The sequence below is a fragment of the Carassius auratus genome, unplaced genomic scaffold (genome assembly GCF_003368295.1).
Source record: "Carassius auratus strain Wakin unplaced genomic scaffold, ASM336829v1 scaf_tig00032093, whole genome shotgun sequence".
NCBI classification, from domain to species: domain Eukaryota; kingdom Metazoa; phylum Chordata; class Actinopteri; order Cypriniformes; family Cyprinidae; genus Carassius; species Carassius auratus.
In genome coordinates this window covers 78,832-98,048 of record NW_020525975.1, presented here as the reverse complement: position 1 = coordinate 98,048, position 19,217 = coordinate 78,832, and the positions used below count along the sequence as shown (strand labels likewise).

At 38.8% G+C, this 19,217-nt stretch overlaps 1 protein-coding gene across 1 annotated transcript; it reads left to right on the top strand.

The window, feature by feature from the left end:
- Positions 1-19: 19 nt before the first annotated feature.
- On the top strand, positions 20-18,946 carry LOC113080820 (protocadherin Fat 1-like; the record flags this gene model as incomplete). The annotated part of the gene is given in 20 exon segments (XM_026252872.1): positions 20-2,981; positions 4,426-4,487; positions 4,489-4,623; positions 4,798-4,951; positions 5,458-5,691; positions 7,700-8,089; positions 8,178-8,386; positions 8,909-9,046; positions 9,161-9,304; positions 9,451-9,639; positions 10,549-10,923; positions 10,925-11,351; positions 11,470-11,601; positions 12,402-12,553; positions 13,244-13,706; positions 14,900-15,053; positions 15,148-15,258; positions 15,340-15,941; positions 16,776-16,895; positions 18,570-18,946. Coding segments are annotated over 20 exon segments (7,530 nt in total), but the record flags the coding sequence as incomplete, so codon positions are not given.
- Positions 18,947-19,217: the final 271 nt, after the last annotated feature.

The window sequence follows — 19,217 nt, the reverse complement described above, 5'->3', positions numbered from 1 at the left end:
ACCATTAAAGTCAGTGTTAAAAGAAAATAAAGGTCACAATCTTAAGTTTACTCAGGAAATTTTCACCGCCTATGTGCAGGAAAACTCAGCAGAGAAGAAAACCCTGGCAATCCTCTCTGTAGTTGGAAATAGAGTCAATGAGCCTTTGTTTTATTCTATTCTCAACCCTAACAGCAAATTTGAAATGGGACGCACATCTGGAGTCCTCTTCTCCACAGGCATTCCATTTGATCGTGAGGAGCAGGATTTGTATGAAATCTTTGTGGAGGTTACAAAAGAGCCAAGGTTAAACAGTACTGCCCATGTGCTTGTGAGAGTGCACATTGAAGATGTGAATGATAATGCCCCCGTCTTTGTAGATCAGCCGTATAACGTCATTGTTCCAATTGAAAAAACTGTGGGTTCAGTTTTCAGGAAGGTGAACAGCGTGGACAAAGATATTGGCAGAAACGCAAAGGTTACGTACCATTTGAAAGGGCATGATAAATATTTTCAGGTAAGCCCTTCTGGAGAAATCTCTCTTAAGAGACCTCTTGAGTTTAAAAGCATTGGCAAATTCGTCATTAACATCACCGCACAAGACGGAGGTGAACCACAACTGTTTTCAAAAGCAGAGGTGGTTATTTCAGTGGTAAACAAAGCTACACCAATGTTTGAAAGACCTTTTTACAAGCTTGAAATCCCCGAGAATGTGCAAGTGCGTACATCTGTACTGCAAGTCGTAGCCAATCAATCTGCAGGCCCTCGTACGGTCTACAGCATCTGTGGGGGAAACCCATTCAATCAGTTCTACATTGATTTCAATTCAGGACTCATTGAAGTCATCCAGCCATTGGATTATGAGGCTCATCCTGCATATCGGTTATGCATCCAGGCGACAGACTATTTAACAGGTGCCAACTCTGATGTTTTTGTAGATATCATATTGGAAGACGTCAATGACAATGCACCCAAATTTGAAGTGGCAATGTATAACATCAGTATCTCTGAATCTGCTGTAATTGGAACCTCTGTGCTACAAGTGGTAGCCATGGACTCTGACACAGGAAGCAACGCAATTCTATTTTATCAGTTGTATGAAAAGGATGGAAACACTTCAGATCACTTCAGAATAGATGTTGAAAGTGGAGTCATATGGACTGCAGGACTATTGGACCACGAAACCCAATCACAGCATGAACTTATTGTAAAAGCACTTGACCATGGAGTAGTTCAGCTGTCTGCTGAGGTCCAAGTGATCATATATGTTACAGATCTTAATGACAACCCACCTGTTTTTGCACACCAGCTTTATAATGCCACAATAAACAAGATTTCTTCTCCAGGGCAGCTTGTGACCTGTGTTAAAGCATTTGATGCTGACAACTATGGAACCAGTCAGCTTGAGTATGCTATTTTGTCTGGAAATGACAACAATATATTTGCCATTGATGCATCAAGTGGAGAAATTGTGATTGCCAACTTCAGCCAGCAGTCTCTTGAGCACTTCTACAGCTTAATTTTGTCAGTAACTGATGGTGTTTTTAGAAGTACTGCTGAGGCAAACATCTATATGATGGGCGAGAACAGTCACAGTCCATCATTTACCCAGGATGAGTATGTTATTGAGCTCGCTGAGAACTCTCCAGTTGGTACGTTGGTTGGACAAGTTGAAGCCATTGACAAAGACCCAGGGATATATGGACAATTGACATTCTTCATTGTAAATGATATCGCCAGGGATAAATTTACCATCAACGATGATGGCCAGATTCACACAGTAGAGAGTTTTGACAGAGAAAACCCTGAGGAGAAAATAATTAGCATCAGTTTAATGGCTAAAGATGGAGGTGGTCGTTTAAGCTTTTGTACTGTTCTTGTAACTCTCTCTGACGTGAATGACAATTCACCCAAATTCAGGCTTTCAGAATATAAAGTTACTGCACCAGGAGACTCTACCAGCGGTACAACAGTGATCAAAACATCTGCAGTAGATGAAGATGACGGAAGTAATGCTGATATAATTTACACTATTGACTCTGATATAGGGCACTTTGAAATTCATCCACTTAGTGGTGCAATTGTCACAAAGGAGAGTCTAATTGGGCTGGAAAATGGCCTCTGTTCCTTACTTGTGAAGGCTAAAGATTCTGGAAGCCCACCAAGGCAATCTGTTATTCCTGTTTCAATTAGAATAGTCCCCCCTGAAACATCAATCCTAAAGTTTGCAGAGCCGTCACTGTGGCTGGAGCTTTCAGAAGACCTGGCTGTCGGAAGTGAGATGGATATCTTCCAAACCGAGAATGAGCGGCCTGTGATCTACAGCCTTGTTGGCGGGAACACTCCTGAGAGTAACAAAGATGATGTCTTTGCTATTGACAGCAGTACTGGAAAGCTTACACTCACAAAAAGACTAGACTATGAAACTATTAAATGGTACCAGCTTGCAGTACAGGTCAGAGATGCTGAGGATAGCATGGAAATTGTCTCAATTATAGATGTGAGTATCCATCTCAAGGATGTCAATGATAATAGCCCACAATTTGAGTCCTACCCCTACCAGTCATATATTGTTGAAAACCTACCGAAAGGGACTTCTGTAGTGCAGGTCAAGGCAACTGATCTGGATTCATTGCTGAATGGTCAGGTCACTTATACTCTGCATGGAATCCAGGAGCGGTCCGACGTTCTGGAGATGTTTGCAGTGGACAGTGAGTCGGGCTGGATAACCACCCTCAAAGAGATAGACAGAGAAACGACAGAGCGATATCGAATCACAGTGCTGGCCACAGACAGAGCCCAAGGGCTACAGATGACAGGCACTACTGTTGTAGAAGTGACAGTTGTGGACACAAATGACAACCCTCCCTTATTTACTGAAGCAGTTTTTAAAGGCACTGTGAGAGAAGATGAATCCACACCAGGCACTGTTGTCACTATTCTTAGCTATACTGATTCTGACAGCGAGGAGGTCAACAGGAGGTTCAGCTGCTTTATCACAGGTACACTGTCCATGCTACTTAGCGAAACCAGTAAGATTAATACGATTTAAGAGATCACCATAAATGTCATAATTTACTCTCCCTCATACTATGTGATATATGGAAGCCTGTTTCTGCCACTGAAAAAAAAGAAAAAAAAGAAGGTGCAATGTTTTATTTCACAATTCTGACCTTTTTCTCACAATTGCGAGTTTACATCTTGCCATTCTGGATTTTTTTTTGATGATATAAACCTGCACTTGCGAGTTACTGAAGTCAGAATGGTGAGGTATAAACGTGCAATTCTGAGAAAACAATTTGCAGTTCTGAGAAATAAAGTCAGAATTACGAGAGATAAACTTAAAATTCGGACTTTTTCCCAAAACTGAGTTTACATCTCCCAATTCCGACTTTATAACAAACAATTGCAAATTATTAAGTCAGAACTGTGAGATACAAACTCAAAGTTCTGAAAAAAATTTAATAAATTCCCCTCAGATTTGGACTTTATAACTCACAATTTCTAGAAAAAAATCTTAATTGTGAGAGATACATTTTTACAAATAAAAAGTTAGATTTGCGAGTTTATATCTCACAATTATGAGACAAAAAAGTCAGAATTAAGAGTATATATCTCGCAATCACGAGATGTAAACTCCCAGTGCAAAAAAAAAAGTCATAAGTGAGAGATAAAAAGTCACAATTACCTTTTTTATTTTTTATTCAGTGGCGGAAACAGGCATCCATAATGATATGTTTGTTCCTGTAATATAAAAAGAAGAATGTCCATACAGTTCAGACCCAGTAATCAAACCATACAGTGTTCATCAAATCATTGGTCATCCAAAGCAACGCTTGGCTAAATATAAAGACAGTTATATTTAAGATGTTTATATTGTGAGTTAAATATCATGAACAGCTTTTTTAGTTTTAGGTAAACTATCCCTTTTTCCTGCCAACCTTAAAAAGACCTTTTTCCTTCTTGACCGCCTAAAATTCCCTGGAACCAGTTTGAAAACACTTTGTCTTAAGCCATATGATAACTTTGTGTGAGGAACAGACCAAAGTTTTATTTTTGGGTGAACTATTCCTTTAATGAAACTGGTATTTTCATTTCAACATGGTAACTTTGTGAAGTATTTACTATTTATTAACTTTTGGATAGTTAGCAAAGACATTACAGAGCTAACTCCAGAAACTCAATTGCTGGATGTTATGAATAATCTATGATATGTATATGAGTGTTCTGTATTATACAGAAGCTGATTAGAGATATTCAGAGCATCTTGTTATTGTCCTCAGTTTCATTACATTGCCTGATTAGTATCTTGTGTGCAGCTAGAAATACAATGAATCCCCAAGCTGTTTAAAACGATGCTAAACGCATGATGATTTCACTGCTAAATTCCCTATTAAATATTTCTGATTAGACCAAAGTTAATTTTTCCTTGTTTAATATATTCAGGTGGAGACCCGCAGGGCCTGTTTGATGTGAGGCACACAGATGGTGTTTGGGTGGTCGCTGTCAGCAAAAACCCTGGACAGGGAGGAGAGAGATTTCTATCTTTTAAATATCACAGCCACCGATGGAACCTTTGAGACAAAGGCTACCGTGGAGATCAGTGTCCTTGATGCAAATGACAACAGTCCTGTTTGTGAGAAGGCATGATGTGTATATTCATTAGCCCCTGAGCTCTTTAGTCCGAACTGTGCAGAGAACTTTTAATTAATACATTTTAGAAACATTGCACATAGACACATTTTTCTGAAAGAATTTATTTTTAACAAACTGACTTCTGCAGTGTCAGTTTAAACTAAAAGCCACTTTTGTTTTCAGGATGTGTATACTCAGACTATTCCTGAAGATGCTCTTGTTGGAAGACAAATTCTTCAAGTCACAGCCACTGATGCAGATATCCAGACAAATGCGGAAATCACGTACCAGCTGAGTGGCAGTGGAGCTGAATCATTCACAATTGATGCCAAAACAGGTAAAATGAGCAAATGGGAAATATAAAGCCATTTAGCCTGCATTTTTATCTAAAGCAAGAGGTTAAGTGTCTGATTCAAGGACACAGTGGCAGTAGCTCATCGATCATTCCTTGCCTTCTTCAAGCCCACAGCCTTGTGTTTATCAGTCCTGATCGGTATCGACTTTAATGCATCCAGTCTTTAATGCGAATAGCAATTTTTCTAATACCTATTGTTCCAAATTCGCTTTACATAGAACAGTCTCTTAAAACCACCCAAAAAGTGAAAAAGCCGAACATGACAGTGGGAAGGAAACAGTTACATTTTTTCAGGATCCCTTAAAGAATAGAAAGTTCAAGGGAACAGCATTCACTTGAAATAAAAATAATTTGTAAAATTATAAATGTCTTTACTGTCTCTTTGGATCGGTTTAATGAATCCTTGCTGAATAAAGGTATCCATTTCTTTAAATCATACTGACCCTTGTCTTTCAATAGTAGTGTATATATTCGTGTTTGTCTTCTAGGGGCAGTGAGAACACTGGTAACCCTGGACAGAGAGATGACAGAGGTGTACAACCTAACTGTGCGTGCAGTGGACGGAGGCGATCGTTTCTGCCAAGCTTCTGTGTTCATCACCGTAGATGATGTTAATGACAACAGCCCCAAATTCACATCTGACCAACATCACATTAGTATTTTTCATAATACACAACCTGGGACATACGTGGCACGACTAGAGGCCTTCGATGCAGATATTGGTATGAAAAACTTTTCAGCATTATCATTTCTATTGTTTGGTAACCTTGTTTGTGCAAATTCCCTCATACAATCATGAAGAATTTGTTAGATTGTGGTCCATTGTTCCAGCAGTGTGTTATCTTGATTGAAGCAGTTGTTGCAGCAGTAGTTATTAGTATGTGCCATCTTTTGCTCTGTGTGACATTTCATCACTCTCATCTTCACTCAGCGGTGTAGAATTCTCTGACAACGGAATAGCTGAATATAATCTTTGCTCCTCATGCACTATTGTCTTTGCTTCCTGCGAAGTTAACAGTTACTTTCTTGCGGTCTTATTTTCTGCAGATAATTTGAACTTTTTTGCTTCTGAATTAAAGTTCAGATCACTTTTTTTCCTCTTTTAGAACATCTCAAGTGCCTGTTGCATGTTTGATCTCCAAATTTGTAACATTTCAATTATTTCTGTCCATCTGGGCTTCAGTCTCAACACTAGAAGATGGCGAGATGCTTGTCTTGATGAAGTTACGGCAAAGCTTTCAATTCTCTTGCGCATCATTACTCTTTAAAGCTCAGTCACTTGAAGGTCCGTCTGTCTTGCAAACACTATTGTGGGCACTAATGACTAAAGTAAACAACTACCGGGATGGGTGTCTTGTAATTAGTGCTTCTTTCAGAAATTACCATCAACAAGATGTGTTCGTGAGCATTTGCTGATTGGAGGGGAGATTGTGAAGTGATTAATTCCAATTCAACTCAGCTGTCATCGTAGCATTTTCATAGGCGTTAATTAGTCAACAGCAATTAGGCTGGACGACCGGGTGACACCAACAACAAGGTCTGCTCTCATTGCACTAATGAGCATATGAACAAGTATGTATTTGTATATAAACTGCAAATTAACCAAACAAGAAGCAATCAGATCATATTTATGCCACCCCGCCCCACTATGACATGAAACAGACTAGAGGAACAGGCTCGTTTTTTTTGCATCCCTTGGGTTTTGTTGCAAGTCCGGACAGTCTCAGAATGTTATCATGTCAACCCACTCATGACTTAATGATATTCCTCTGCCCACTTCTACTCAATTTAAGTCCAATGTTTGAACTTGTTTACTCTGCCTTTATTTAAGGCTGCATTTTTGTCATGAAATATTATTAATTTAATAACTAAGAGCAGAAATCATGGTTTCTCTTACAATAAGTGCAAGATCTATTGCTGTTGCCAAAAGTTTTATTCAAAAGTACACATGCTGGATGGGTCTTTTGAGAAGATATATACTGTAAAACATTTAGAACTTTCATTTTAATAACACTTCAACCTATCAACTAGTTAAACAATTTACTAATGATCTGGTCAACTATTTTTTTTTTTTTTGCCTTCAGCAAAGCAGCACTGTAAAATGCAAACTAAATGTTTATTATTATTATTATTATTATTATTATTATTATTATTATAATTTTCAGAGAAGAACTGTAAAAACGCCATAGTAAAACCTTTTAACCAAGTTAACTGTAAGTTACCTGACCATATACAGTGAAAAACTGTTAATAGTTTAACATCACGTGTAATTTTACAGTAAAACTGAGTAAAATATGTGAATTAACATAATTTACTGTGTAAAACTAAATCATTATTTTTGTACATCATCAATATGATGTTTCGTGTTACACTTTCTGTTACTTAGTTCATATTTATTTTAATATTTTTAATACCTTGATAGTATTTTGTTTTTGTGTTTATGATCAAGTGCACAGGCTACCATATTTTGTTTTTATGCACAGGCCACTTACTACACATCACTACACATCTCTTATACAGCCCACAACATCACAGCTTTGGCATATTAAGCTATTTAAACAACCATCCATAAATGGTTTATATAAACCATAAAATAAATAAATACTCTAAAGCAGGCTGCATCCACCAGAGTCCCATGCTGCCACAAATCTAATATGGGTCGTCAGAAATCTAATGCAGACCTCCAGAACTGACCTTTCCTAATATTCTTTCTTGTTTCTTTATCTCCAGGGATGAACGGTAAAATACGTTACACATTTGAGGACTCTGCCGGAGGTCTGTTTTCAATCGAGGAGAGCTCAGGAATTATCAGTTTAGAAAGGTCCCTGGACAGACAGACGAAGGCCACACATGTGTTGAGGGTACGAGCGACAGACCATGGCTCTCCTCATAGACTGTCCTCTCTCAGCTCTCTGGTGGTGACAGTGCTGGACGCTAACGACCGTCCACTGGCGTTTGAGCATAGGGAATACGTTTCCACAATTCCTGAGGATGTTACGGTAGGGACAAAGCTTTTGAATGTCTTTGCTGCAAGCAGGGACCGGGAATTGACCTCCCAGACAACATACTCTATCACCAGCGGCAATGAGCAAGGAGCTTTCCGAATTGATTCACAGACAGGTGACACACACAGTTTCCCCTCTGATGATGCGACTCAAACAGGACTCTACTGTGGTTTGGGGATCTAGTGAATGTTTTATGTTTGCAGGTGACATCTTTGTGATGGAGCCGCTGGACTATGAGGCTTCTCCTCAGCACTTCCTGACAGTGAAGGCCACAGGAAAAGAGTTGCTCAGTGCCATAGCTACTGTTACTATTCACCTCCTTGACATCAATGACAACAGCCCCGTGTTCAGCCAGAAGATCTACTCGGCTGTAGTCAGTGAGGACGCCAAGCTCGAGAGCACAGTGCTGATGGTAAGTGTTTTGCATGTGTTTGCATTAAACTGCACCGTATCTTTGAAGTGGTTTATAGTGTAGGCAGTTATGTTTTGCAGAATGCATGGCAGTTATGTTTCAGGTTCTCTCTAAACTGGAATTTGACTCAGCGGTGAACAATAAAACCCGCCTTCTTTGACTTGTTTGCTCATCGTAAACATCTTGAGATGATGAGCGCTATTAGACCACTGAGGCAGATCATTAGAAATTCGTCTATCTTGACGTTGTGTGATATTAGAGTTAGTATTTATTTCTTAATTAATTACACATACCTTGGAAAAAGTCCCAGATCTCGGGACCTCAATAGTAAGATACTAAAAACACACAGAACAACACCCTGGCATTATGCCAGCGAGTTCTGGGTAAGCAGGCACCACATTAATCTAGTTTAAATGATGAAATTATGTTTTGATTGTGTTGCTACACCAGTATATAAATGTGTGGCATATGGTTTAGGTGAGATAAACAGATTTCATCAAGCGTAATGATCCCTGTCCTTAGGTACTTGCGAATGATTTTGATGGGCCTTTAAACAACCGAATCCGCTATTCCATGGAGAACAACAACCAAACGTGTCCATTCATCATGGATGCAGTCAGGGGTGAACTGCGACTGGCCCAACAGTTGGACAGGGAAAAGGTAATCTTCCTCCTTCATTACATCTTCACAGGCCTTGACAACAGTGTTCCTAATTCCTCGGAAAAGCCAAGGATGTCTCCATCTCTTCTGCCTTTTTCATTTCGGTTAAATTAGGTAGCGAGTTACATGCTGACCGTTGTGGCATCCGACAGTGGAAATCCCCCCAAATCCGACAGCGCTGCAATCAACATGACTGTGTCTGATGTGAATGATAATCCTCCTGTCTTCTCTCAGGCTAACTACAGTCTCATCATCCAGGCAAGACCGCACTCTCCTATGGAGTAGAGCAAATTAAATCCTACACGCTCTTTCCTTACTCCATGCCTGAGTTCTCAGTGAGAGGTGATGTTGTAATCTCTCAGTTCTTTTGGAGTGATTCTAGGATATCTTTCTCTCTTTTGTAGGAGAATCTGCCTTCAGGTGCTGCTGTGTTACAGCTCAATGTGACAGACAACGACTCCCCCCAAAATGGGCCTCCTTTCTCCTTTAGTATTTTGAAGGGTGAAGAAACAAGTCCCTTCATCATAGATCAGCAGGGTGTGGTAAAGACAGCTGAACCACTGAGAAAGGGTCAGCATATACTTCAAGTGCAGGTGAGAAGTGAGCTTTTTTCAACTGTTTGTTGTGTAGTAGTCCTTCAGGAGAGTATTAGAGCAGTGTTTCTCAAAATGGAGCCCGGTGGGCCCCAAATAAATAGCCAGGGGACCCTCAGTGATAGAGTGCAACAGTGACTTTAGCAGAATAGGGTTCCCTAAGTATTAGTTTTCCTTGTGAGAATTAAAAAATAATAGCCTTAAACCCAACCAACCAACTGAATCAAAGCAAAAATGCATCTGACATCAAAAATAATACAAGGTAGTTAACCAGGGTCTGCAGACACTTTGAGCTCATGACAAGGTTCCGTGGCTTAGACATGTTGGACAAACTATGCATGATTTATGGATGATGGACTTGCTTTCTTGAAAACAGCACTTATTTATGTATATCAAAAAAAAAAAAGAAAAAAAAAAAGATAAATAAGTCTTTGATTCTACCCATAAGGGGAAGATTTCATTGTGTTATGTGATGCGGACATCTGTAAAGAGTCATGTGTTGAAAGTTCCCTCTTGTGTTGAACAAGTGTCATAGCATGCAAAAATACTTGTATCTCTTCCTCTCCAATTCTTAAAAATATAATATAATATAATATAATATAATATAATATAAAAATAATAATATTTGTGCTTTTTGTGCACCAAATCAGCATATTAGAATGATTTCTGAAGAATCATGTGGGAGTGATATATTATGTTATATAATATATTAGTAGATTTTACATTTTAATTTTAAAATATTAATTGCTTAAATTTTTTTATATTTTAAAAGTTTAAATATTTTATAACACAATATTATAATTATATGTACATATTATATGTTTGTAAGGGTAATTTATAAAAATTATTATGAGCATTAGTTTTCCATAGTTTAAAATTAAAATTAAAATCTTCAGTATGTAATTTCAGGTGTCTGACAGTGGAAGGCCCCCACTGACATCGGTCACATCTGTCACTGTGCTTGTAGCACAGACGAGTGTGTATCCTCCATCTGTGCTTTCTCTGGATGTTTTCATCATGATCTTGGAAGATGAGTATTTAGGAGGCAAGCTGGGCAAGGTCCACGCCACAGATCAAGATGAATATGATACACTCACATTCAGTCTGGAGCCACAGTCACACAGCTTGTTCTCCGTCGTTGGCACGGATGGCAGATTGTTGGCCCGCGGAGGCTTGGACGTGGGTCATTACCAGTTTAATGTCTCAGTGAGTGACGGACGTTTCTCAGCCTTAGCCAGTGTCACAGTGAATGTGCTGCGGGTCACAGAGCAGATGCTGGACAGTTTCTGTTTCTGTGCGCTTTGCTGGCATTGCTGCAGAAGATTTTATCCAGGACCACTGGAAAAACCTCCAAAAAGTGGTGCGCAGTGTCGCCGGAGTCCGCAGGGGTGCCCTACAGTTGATTAGTCTACAGCCTGCAGAAACTGGCGACGGCCTGGATGTTCTTCTGTGCTTTGATAAACCAGGACGAGGTGGCAGCTCGCTGGAAGCCTTCTCTCAGAAGCTCAGCTCTTCCAGAGCAGCCATCAAAGAGATGACAGGACTACATGTAGTGCGGGTTTTGAATAGTCAGTGCTCAAGCTCTGAGTGTCCTGGCAGCGTGTGCAGACGAGTGGTGCTGCTTAACCAGACCAGTATGACCACCTACAGCACTGCCCGAGTGAGCTATGTCACACCCAGACACCACATGACAGCCAAATGCCTGTGCACAGGTATGCAATGTTACGGTCCTTAACTGAGAAACAATCTGTAAAGTTGGTGGTTATGAATTGTAATATTCAGTGTGTGAGCACAGAAAACAATCTCCCCCTAATTTCCTGCTATTTTCAGACAGAAAGTGCCTGAAGCACAAAACCACATGTGAAAACAGCCCATGTCCTCAGGGCTATGAGTGTGTGTCAGGTTTTGAGGAGGACAAACACAGCTGCGTATGCACAGGTGCTGCCAAAGTCAAATGCTCAGGTAACAGTGAATTAATTTCCTTATCAGAGAAGACAGTGTCATCTAAAAGACACATCACAGGTGCAGATTAATTTGTTCCCTGCTCACTTCATTAAACGTAATTTGCAAGCATTTAGTGTTAAAGTATGCGTACTGTAAACACATTCATTAATTATACAATAATATAGGCTTCACTTTCAGCTATTTGAAGATGTAATCATTAGGTGGAGCAGTGTTTACACGCATAATTTAACACAAGGGTGTTTTTATTATTAATGCAGAGAGCAGGATCTATGAGATGTTAAACAGTAAATCAACTACAAGATAGAAGATGTGTGAGTTTCTTCAACTGAGAAATGGGGTATCCTCCATTATATCCTTAAGGAGAATGTCTTAACAGTTTTAATTATCTTCCACAACCACACGTGTTATACTTCTTTGTCAAAGTAATTGATATTATTGGGTTTAACATGTGTATTTTACTATTACAAAGACATTATAATACCATTCATGTTTTAAAACCCTTACCAATTGATAACAGTGTTACTATAGATATGATTACTGTAGTTACTATGTCTTGCTTGTGTAGGCAGTATGATATTGTGGTGGAAACATAGTCAGTAATTTAGTATAGGTATTCTGACATTTTTAAAAAAATTTCGATGGCTTAAAATGATTTAGCAAGACATTTATTATTACAGCCAGTTTTAAAGGCGTGTGAAACAGACTAAACCAACCAGGATCCCAACTTAAATGTCATCTGTATGTTTTAATTAATTTGCTACTAATTGTATTTTGTCTGTTTTTCTTTCTGTTGTAAGGAGGATCTTCAATGACATTTAGTGAGAGCAGCTACATTAAATATCGCCTGAGAGAAAGCATGAGAGAACTTAAGCTCACGCTCAAGTTAAAAACTCTCTCAAGAGAAGGAACAGTAATGCTTGCCAGAGGAAGAAGCCACAGCATTTTGGAGGTATAAAAGAATATATGAAATCATGCCTTATTTTCATGGTGTTTGAGTTAAAAAAAAAAACAAGTGTAGAACAATATACCTGAACCCTAATAAAACCAGTTAAGTCCCTAGATTAATCTGTAAATAGCTTAAACCAGTGTAAGGTGGTGTTTAATGTTAGTTTTAGAGTAACTAACTAAACAATTTTAAGCCAGGGTAGACCAACAAAAAGCTGTATTTTAAATGATAGCTAAATTATTTTTCCATTTCATCAGAATTTTATGGTGAATTTTAGCATTACTGTATTTTCCGGACTATAAGTCACACTTTTTTTCATAGTTTGGCTGGTCCTGCGACTTATAGTCAGGTGCGACTTATTTATAAAAATTAATTTGACATGAACCAAGAGAAATGAACCAAGAGAAAACATTACCGTGTACAGCCGCTAGAGGGCGCTCTATGCTGCTCAGTGCTCCTGTAGTCTACACTGAAAACATAGAGCGCCCTCTCACGGCTGTAAACAGTAATGTTTTCTCTTGGTTCTTGGTTCTTGGTTCTAAATAAATGCGACTTATAGTCCAGTGCGACTTATATATGTTTTTTTCCTCATCATTACGTATTTTTGGACTGATGCGACTTATACTCAGGTGCGACTTATAGTCCAAAAAATACGGTATATTTCTTTTAACACTGACTGCATGTATTCCTCAGATTGTGGAGGGCCGACTGCAGTTCCAGTTTGACTGCGGCTGGGGTCTCGCTACAGTTTCTGTGCACAGCGTCCTGGTGAATGATGGACAATGGCACATGGCAGAACTTGAGGTGAAGGGTAACTATGCCAGGCTGGTTCTGGATCAGCTCCATTCTGCGTCAGGCCTTGCGCCCGGTCCCCTCCACTGCCTCAGCCTTGGCGACCAGGTGGTCCTGGGTGGACGCACTCAACACTTCGCTTCCAGACTCAGGCGCAGTCTGCCTGTGTCCGACAGCCTACAGGGCTGCATGGACTCTGTGCTGTTTAATGGACAGAGACTGTCCTTGGACTCAAGTGGTCCATTAGGGGTTGCCATTGAGGACATGGTGGGAGTGTCTCCTGGCTGTGTCTTCTTCCCATCTCCAGACTGCTCCAGTAATCCCTGCCTCAACGGAGGGAGCTGCTTAACGAGGCTGAGTGGAGGTAGACTGAGCCCACATACTGTAGATTCATGACAATATCATACTAACAGGATCGGTATTAATATCAATGCAGACAACATTTTTTATATGTATTATTCATATAAAATTTCTTATTGCTGTTAGAGTCCAGTAGTCTATGACCCCATTGATTTTCTTCATGCTTACCTCGAAATGAATTACTTTTTTTGGGGAAAAGATGTGGGAGCCCATTTCTGCCTTAGAGTAAAAGGTAACAGCAACAAACACCATGGTGACATTATTTCATGTAGAAATGTATGTCTCCAATTTTATATAATATTTTCACATGGGTATTTATTTATTTATTTTTTTAAGTCTCATTGTGAGATAGAAAGTGACATTGTATTCACAAGTTTGGGGGTAGTAGTTTTTGTTATTTATTTTCTAATTTTTTTTTTTAAGGAACATTTTTATAAAAATAATAATGCATTAAAATTGATTAAAAGTGACAGTACTGACCTTTAAATGGTTACAGAATATGTCTGTTTTTAAAACCAATGTTCGTTGGAACTTTATATTAATCATAAAATCTTGAATCTTGTTTCCTCAAAAATATTATGCAACACAACCTCGATAATAATGATAATAACAGAAATCAGCATTACCATCACTGGAATAAATTACATTTTAAAATATATTTAAAAAAAAGTATATATATATAAATATAAAAAAATTATTTTAAAATGTAATTTATTCCAGTTTTCTTTTTTTTTAAATATATTTTAAAATGTAATTTATTCCAGTATTATTATTTTTATTTATTATATAAATATCTTTAAACGTATTTAATCAAATGAATACAACCTCGGTAAATATAGTAAACTTCTTTCAAAAATATTGTACATAAAATCTAACCAGCCCCAAACTAATGTGTAGTATAGTTATCAGTTTGAGAAATAGTCACAATTGTGACTTTGACAAAATTTGACTGTACTTCTTATTTGAAACTTTATCTCAGTTACGTTTAATTTATCTAAGGAGGAAATGGGCTTTCATAAAATTTAAAAGAGAGATAATTCTATACCATTCTTTTTTAAATTACCTACTAGAGATATAATATTAGATAAAAAAAATGATTTTGCTGGTATTTTAAGACTCCACTATCCAATATATTCCTTTAGCTGACCTCTACATTAACTGGTTTATTGTATTGCTGAGTCGCTGATATTCCCACAGGTTATGTCTGTGAATGCAGTACTTTATTCTCTGGGACTCACTGTGAGGTCAAGATCAGTCCTTGTGACTCCAACCCCTGCCTGTATGGAGGAACCTGTATCCAGAATAACCTGGACTACTACTGTAAATGCAGGGGGCACTATTCAGGTCAAAGGTACTGCACTTTCAATGTACAGTGAATTTTTGATTATAAATTCTGTCAATGGGGCAGAATTTCTGTATGCCCAAAACTCTGTGTGTGATTGCAGGTGTCAGATAGGTCCGTACTGCAAGGAGAATCCATGCCAGAATGGTGGACATTGTATAGACGGTCTTGATGGACCCATCTGTGAGTGTGAGCCAGGATTCAAAGGAGAAAGGTATTTTAGATTTTATCATCCTTGTGAACATATCATAGTACTTTTCCTAAGTATGTGTGATAGAGTATTATTGTATTTCAGGTGCATGATCGATGTGGACGAGTGTGTGGACAGGCCTTGCTTCAATGACGGCCATTGTGTCAACACATATGGATCCTTTAACTGTTCCTGTTTGGTGGGATTCAGCGGGAGACTGTGTGAAATGGACACAGAAGTGAGGAACCAAGTTGCATCTTCGTCCTGGAACTCTTGGATTGGAGAACTGGTTGCAATGCTGGCCTTCTTGACCGCCATCTTTGTTTTGACGTTGTTTTTCTTAATAGTGTGGAAAGGAACCTGCAAACCTGACAAGAGCGATAAAGTACTTGATAAGTACAAAGATGTTGATTCTTACATTCAAAGGTCCAGCGTATACAACCAAGCCCGAAAGGAATCGTGCCCGGACACCCCTCCGCAGGTCCCAGTGCGACCCATCTCCTACACGCCCAGCATTCCTGGAGAATGTCGAAACAACCGAGGCTCCGTGCCTGAGTTCAGCAGCTTCACGCCAGATCCACTCTTTGGTCTTAGGAAGACTGTGGCTGTGTGCAGTGTAGCCCCTAATCTACCACATCGCAAGGCGTTCCATTCACACTCCAAAAATGATTCCATTCAACAAATGGACTGGGATGAGGAGTATGATGGTTAGTGAAATCTGAACCCTCAGATGGGGGCCTTTTAAAGTGTGTTGGCCATTAATATACACAATAGTGCTTTGTATGTTTTTTCAGTAGTGCACAACACAACAAAATCTCCACAACACATAGGAAACAAGCCACAGCACAAAAAATTAGCACAACAGAAACAAGCTGCGACATAAAGAAATTAGTACAACATAACAGAAACAGGACGCGACACAACAAAATTAGTGCAACACAACAGAAACTGGCTGCAACACAACAAAATTTGTCCTTTGTATTGTGTTGTAGCTATTTAATTGTAAACTGGGTTTCAAAGTGCAAGTTTTTTAAAACAATGGCATTATCACAACAGTTCACCACAACAGTATGCGTGTACTGCATGCAAACCATCTGATTTTTGTTACCACACATACTTTATACACATAGGTCGCTCATGCAAATTGGCTTGGTTCTGCAATTATCAATTGTTCCACAAGGTGGCAACACTGGCCTGGGCCGTTGTTTCACATTGGAAAAATGAAACTAAGGCCTTGTCCCTAATGAAAAACTTCATGTACACTTGCGGTCTTACAATGGCCGCTGTGTGCTCATGTCCGTTTAGTCCACGAGACCATAGGGTGTCATTTGTCATTTTAGTGGTCAGAAGGGTGCTCGTGAATGTCCCCTTTGTGGCTGTTATGCGCCCACGATCCGCACTTCTGCCGAGCCTGCATTGGGCCAAGCTTTGCAGCAGACTTCTACCCGCCAGTCAAAGCGGCATTACGTCACGAATAGTGCAGACTCTCATATTTTGCAGAATTGCTGTTTACTGTTACTTATTTTTATTCATTCTTCCAGAAAAAGTCCTAGACCTGACTTCCTGTTTAGCAGTTGAGGATGACAGTATTTCCTTTTCACATGAAAATAGAGGTGTGCAGTCCATGAGCTCTCTCCAAGCAGACGTCATGGATGACAACAGTAAGTTGTACTAGCAATTCTACAAATCTGAAACTGTATCATTTAGTTAACAATATTTTTTACAAATTCACAGATCAGACAAAAATGTGTTTTATTTTGTGCACCGGTGTATTAATTTGCAACAAACGCATGTTTGCCATTTCTGTAATTAATTTAGCCTCCATATGGATTAAATCTGAGTACAGATTCTGAACAGATCCAAAGGGTTTTCCAGTGTAAGTGTTATGCTGAATGACTGGATTTTAAAAAGAAAAGCAAGAAAGGCCTGAGATTTCTGCTTTTAGAACCCTTTTAGAACTCTTGCTTTAGTATTTTCATAATGCGTACGTCTTGCTAGATCTTAATCATGTTTACATGATTTCATAGTGGCTTTACAGAACACCTAGTTAGAATCGCATTTAGGCTATATAATATGTTATGTATCTATGTTGTGTCTGTTATATTTTAGGTTTTATTTGTATTTTTTAATACATAGGGTCTTTAGTAATGTTCTTTGTTAAAGTGTAGGATCTGATTTAACAACTGATTTCTTTGTATTTTACTTTTACAAGCCTCCAAAGTGAAACACCCTGTCAAAACTAAATTGACATGGTGAGAAACAGGTATACAATGTTACATTCATGTCCTGTTTAGTGTTAAACATTTCCCACGAGTATGTTACTCTAACTCAGTTCCTGCAGGGCAGCATGCAGCTGATTGTGTATTTACTCAACAGTTAGCATAGACCAAACTAATCGCATGAAAATGAAGAGATTCATTTAGCTATTTTAAATGTGTATTTAAAACTTACAAAGTGTGAAAATGCCTTTTTCTTTTTCCTTGACTTATCAACAGATGATTCTCGTGAACCTTTGTACCTTGAGAATCACATTTTTGTTGTTATTTATTAGACTCTTCTTGCATGCTCCATTGCTTTAGTGCACTGGATTACACTGAACAACTGTGTGAATTTGAGAGGTTCTTGGGAATCGGCTATAACAAGATGCACTGGCATCGATCTCAGGGGCACTTTGATGTTTAATCTTCTTTAACTCTGAGGAGTTATAACAAGCTCTTTCAAACCAGCATGCTCAGATCTTTCACACGTCTAAGATTAATGAGCCTCAGAACTATCAAAGCATGCCGTAGTCTGAAGATACATGTGAGCTATACTGAAATGTGTGTGTTGTGGAGCTACTTGTGGCTGTGAGAATGTGACAATATACACTACTATTCAAAACATTTCTATTTAAAATAAATGCTGTTCTTTTGAACGTTCTATTGAAAGAATCCTGAAAAAAAAGATGTTTCCACAAAAATATGAAGCAGCACAATAGTAATAAACACTGATAATAATTAGAAATGTTTCTTGAGCACCAAGTCAACATGATTTCTGAAGGATCATGTGGCACTTAAAACTGGAGTAATTGCTGCTAAAAAAATTAATAAATACATCACAAAGAATGAATTATGTTTTAACATATTTTTAAATAGAAAGCATGCAGCTTTGGTGAGCAAAGCAGATTTTTTTTTTAAACAATTAAAAAATCTAACTGACACCAAACTTATCAACAGTAGTGTATAACCATTTTTGGTGACTAATGCTTTTTAAAGTGCAAACTATATGTTAATCTACAGTAGTTCTTAAAAATCTATGATAAATGTGCCAAATTGTCGTTTTCTGACTCAAAACAGGTTATTACTGGGATACCTCAGATTGTCTTCAGAATATCTACTCTCCTGGGATCCAAGGTTTTCTCCAGTATGAATTTGTGCAGATGCCCTCCTCCATGCACACTGCTCCAGAAATTCTCAACATGGACCAACTTACTGGTGGCGATGACATTGACAACTTCCTGCCAGTTCCAGCTCTCCCTCTTAATAATGACATGTCTCCAGTTCCACAGTACGACCAGTATACCAGGCCAGAGGTCCACCACGTCATCCAGCCGACAGCAAGTCAACATCACACCCATGACCACCCATTGCCCATTCAAATAACCTCTGGAGAGCCTCAGGGCCAGCATATAGGACCTGCTGAGGTTCCTGATTCTTTAGAAAGTCCTTTGTGAGAGCCACACTTCTAAACTCCATCAGACTTGCCAGCCAGTGGTTAGAAATTTAATCATGTGGTTACTGACCATGAAGAACTTCGTAAAGCTGTGGCTGGTAACACTACCAGAGACTGAAGGTGGGCTTACAGACTCATTTGAAATCATTATTGCAGAACTATCAGTCTTTAAATGATAAGATCATATGTCACTCCTAGATTTGCAATCTAGGTGCAAACTGTTGGAAAAAATGAGCTCTGGCTAACATGACAGTGGACTTGGGGATTATACT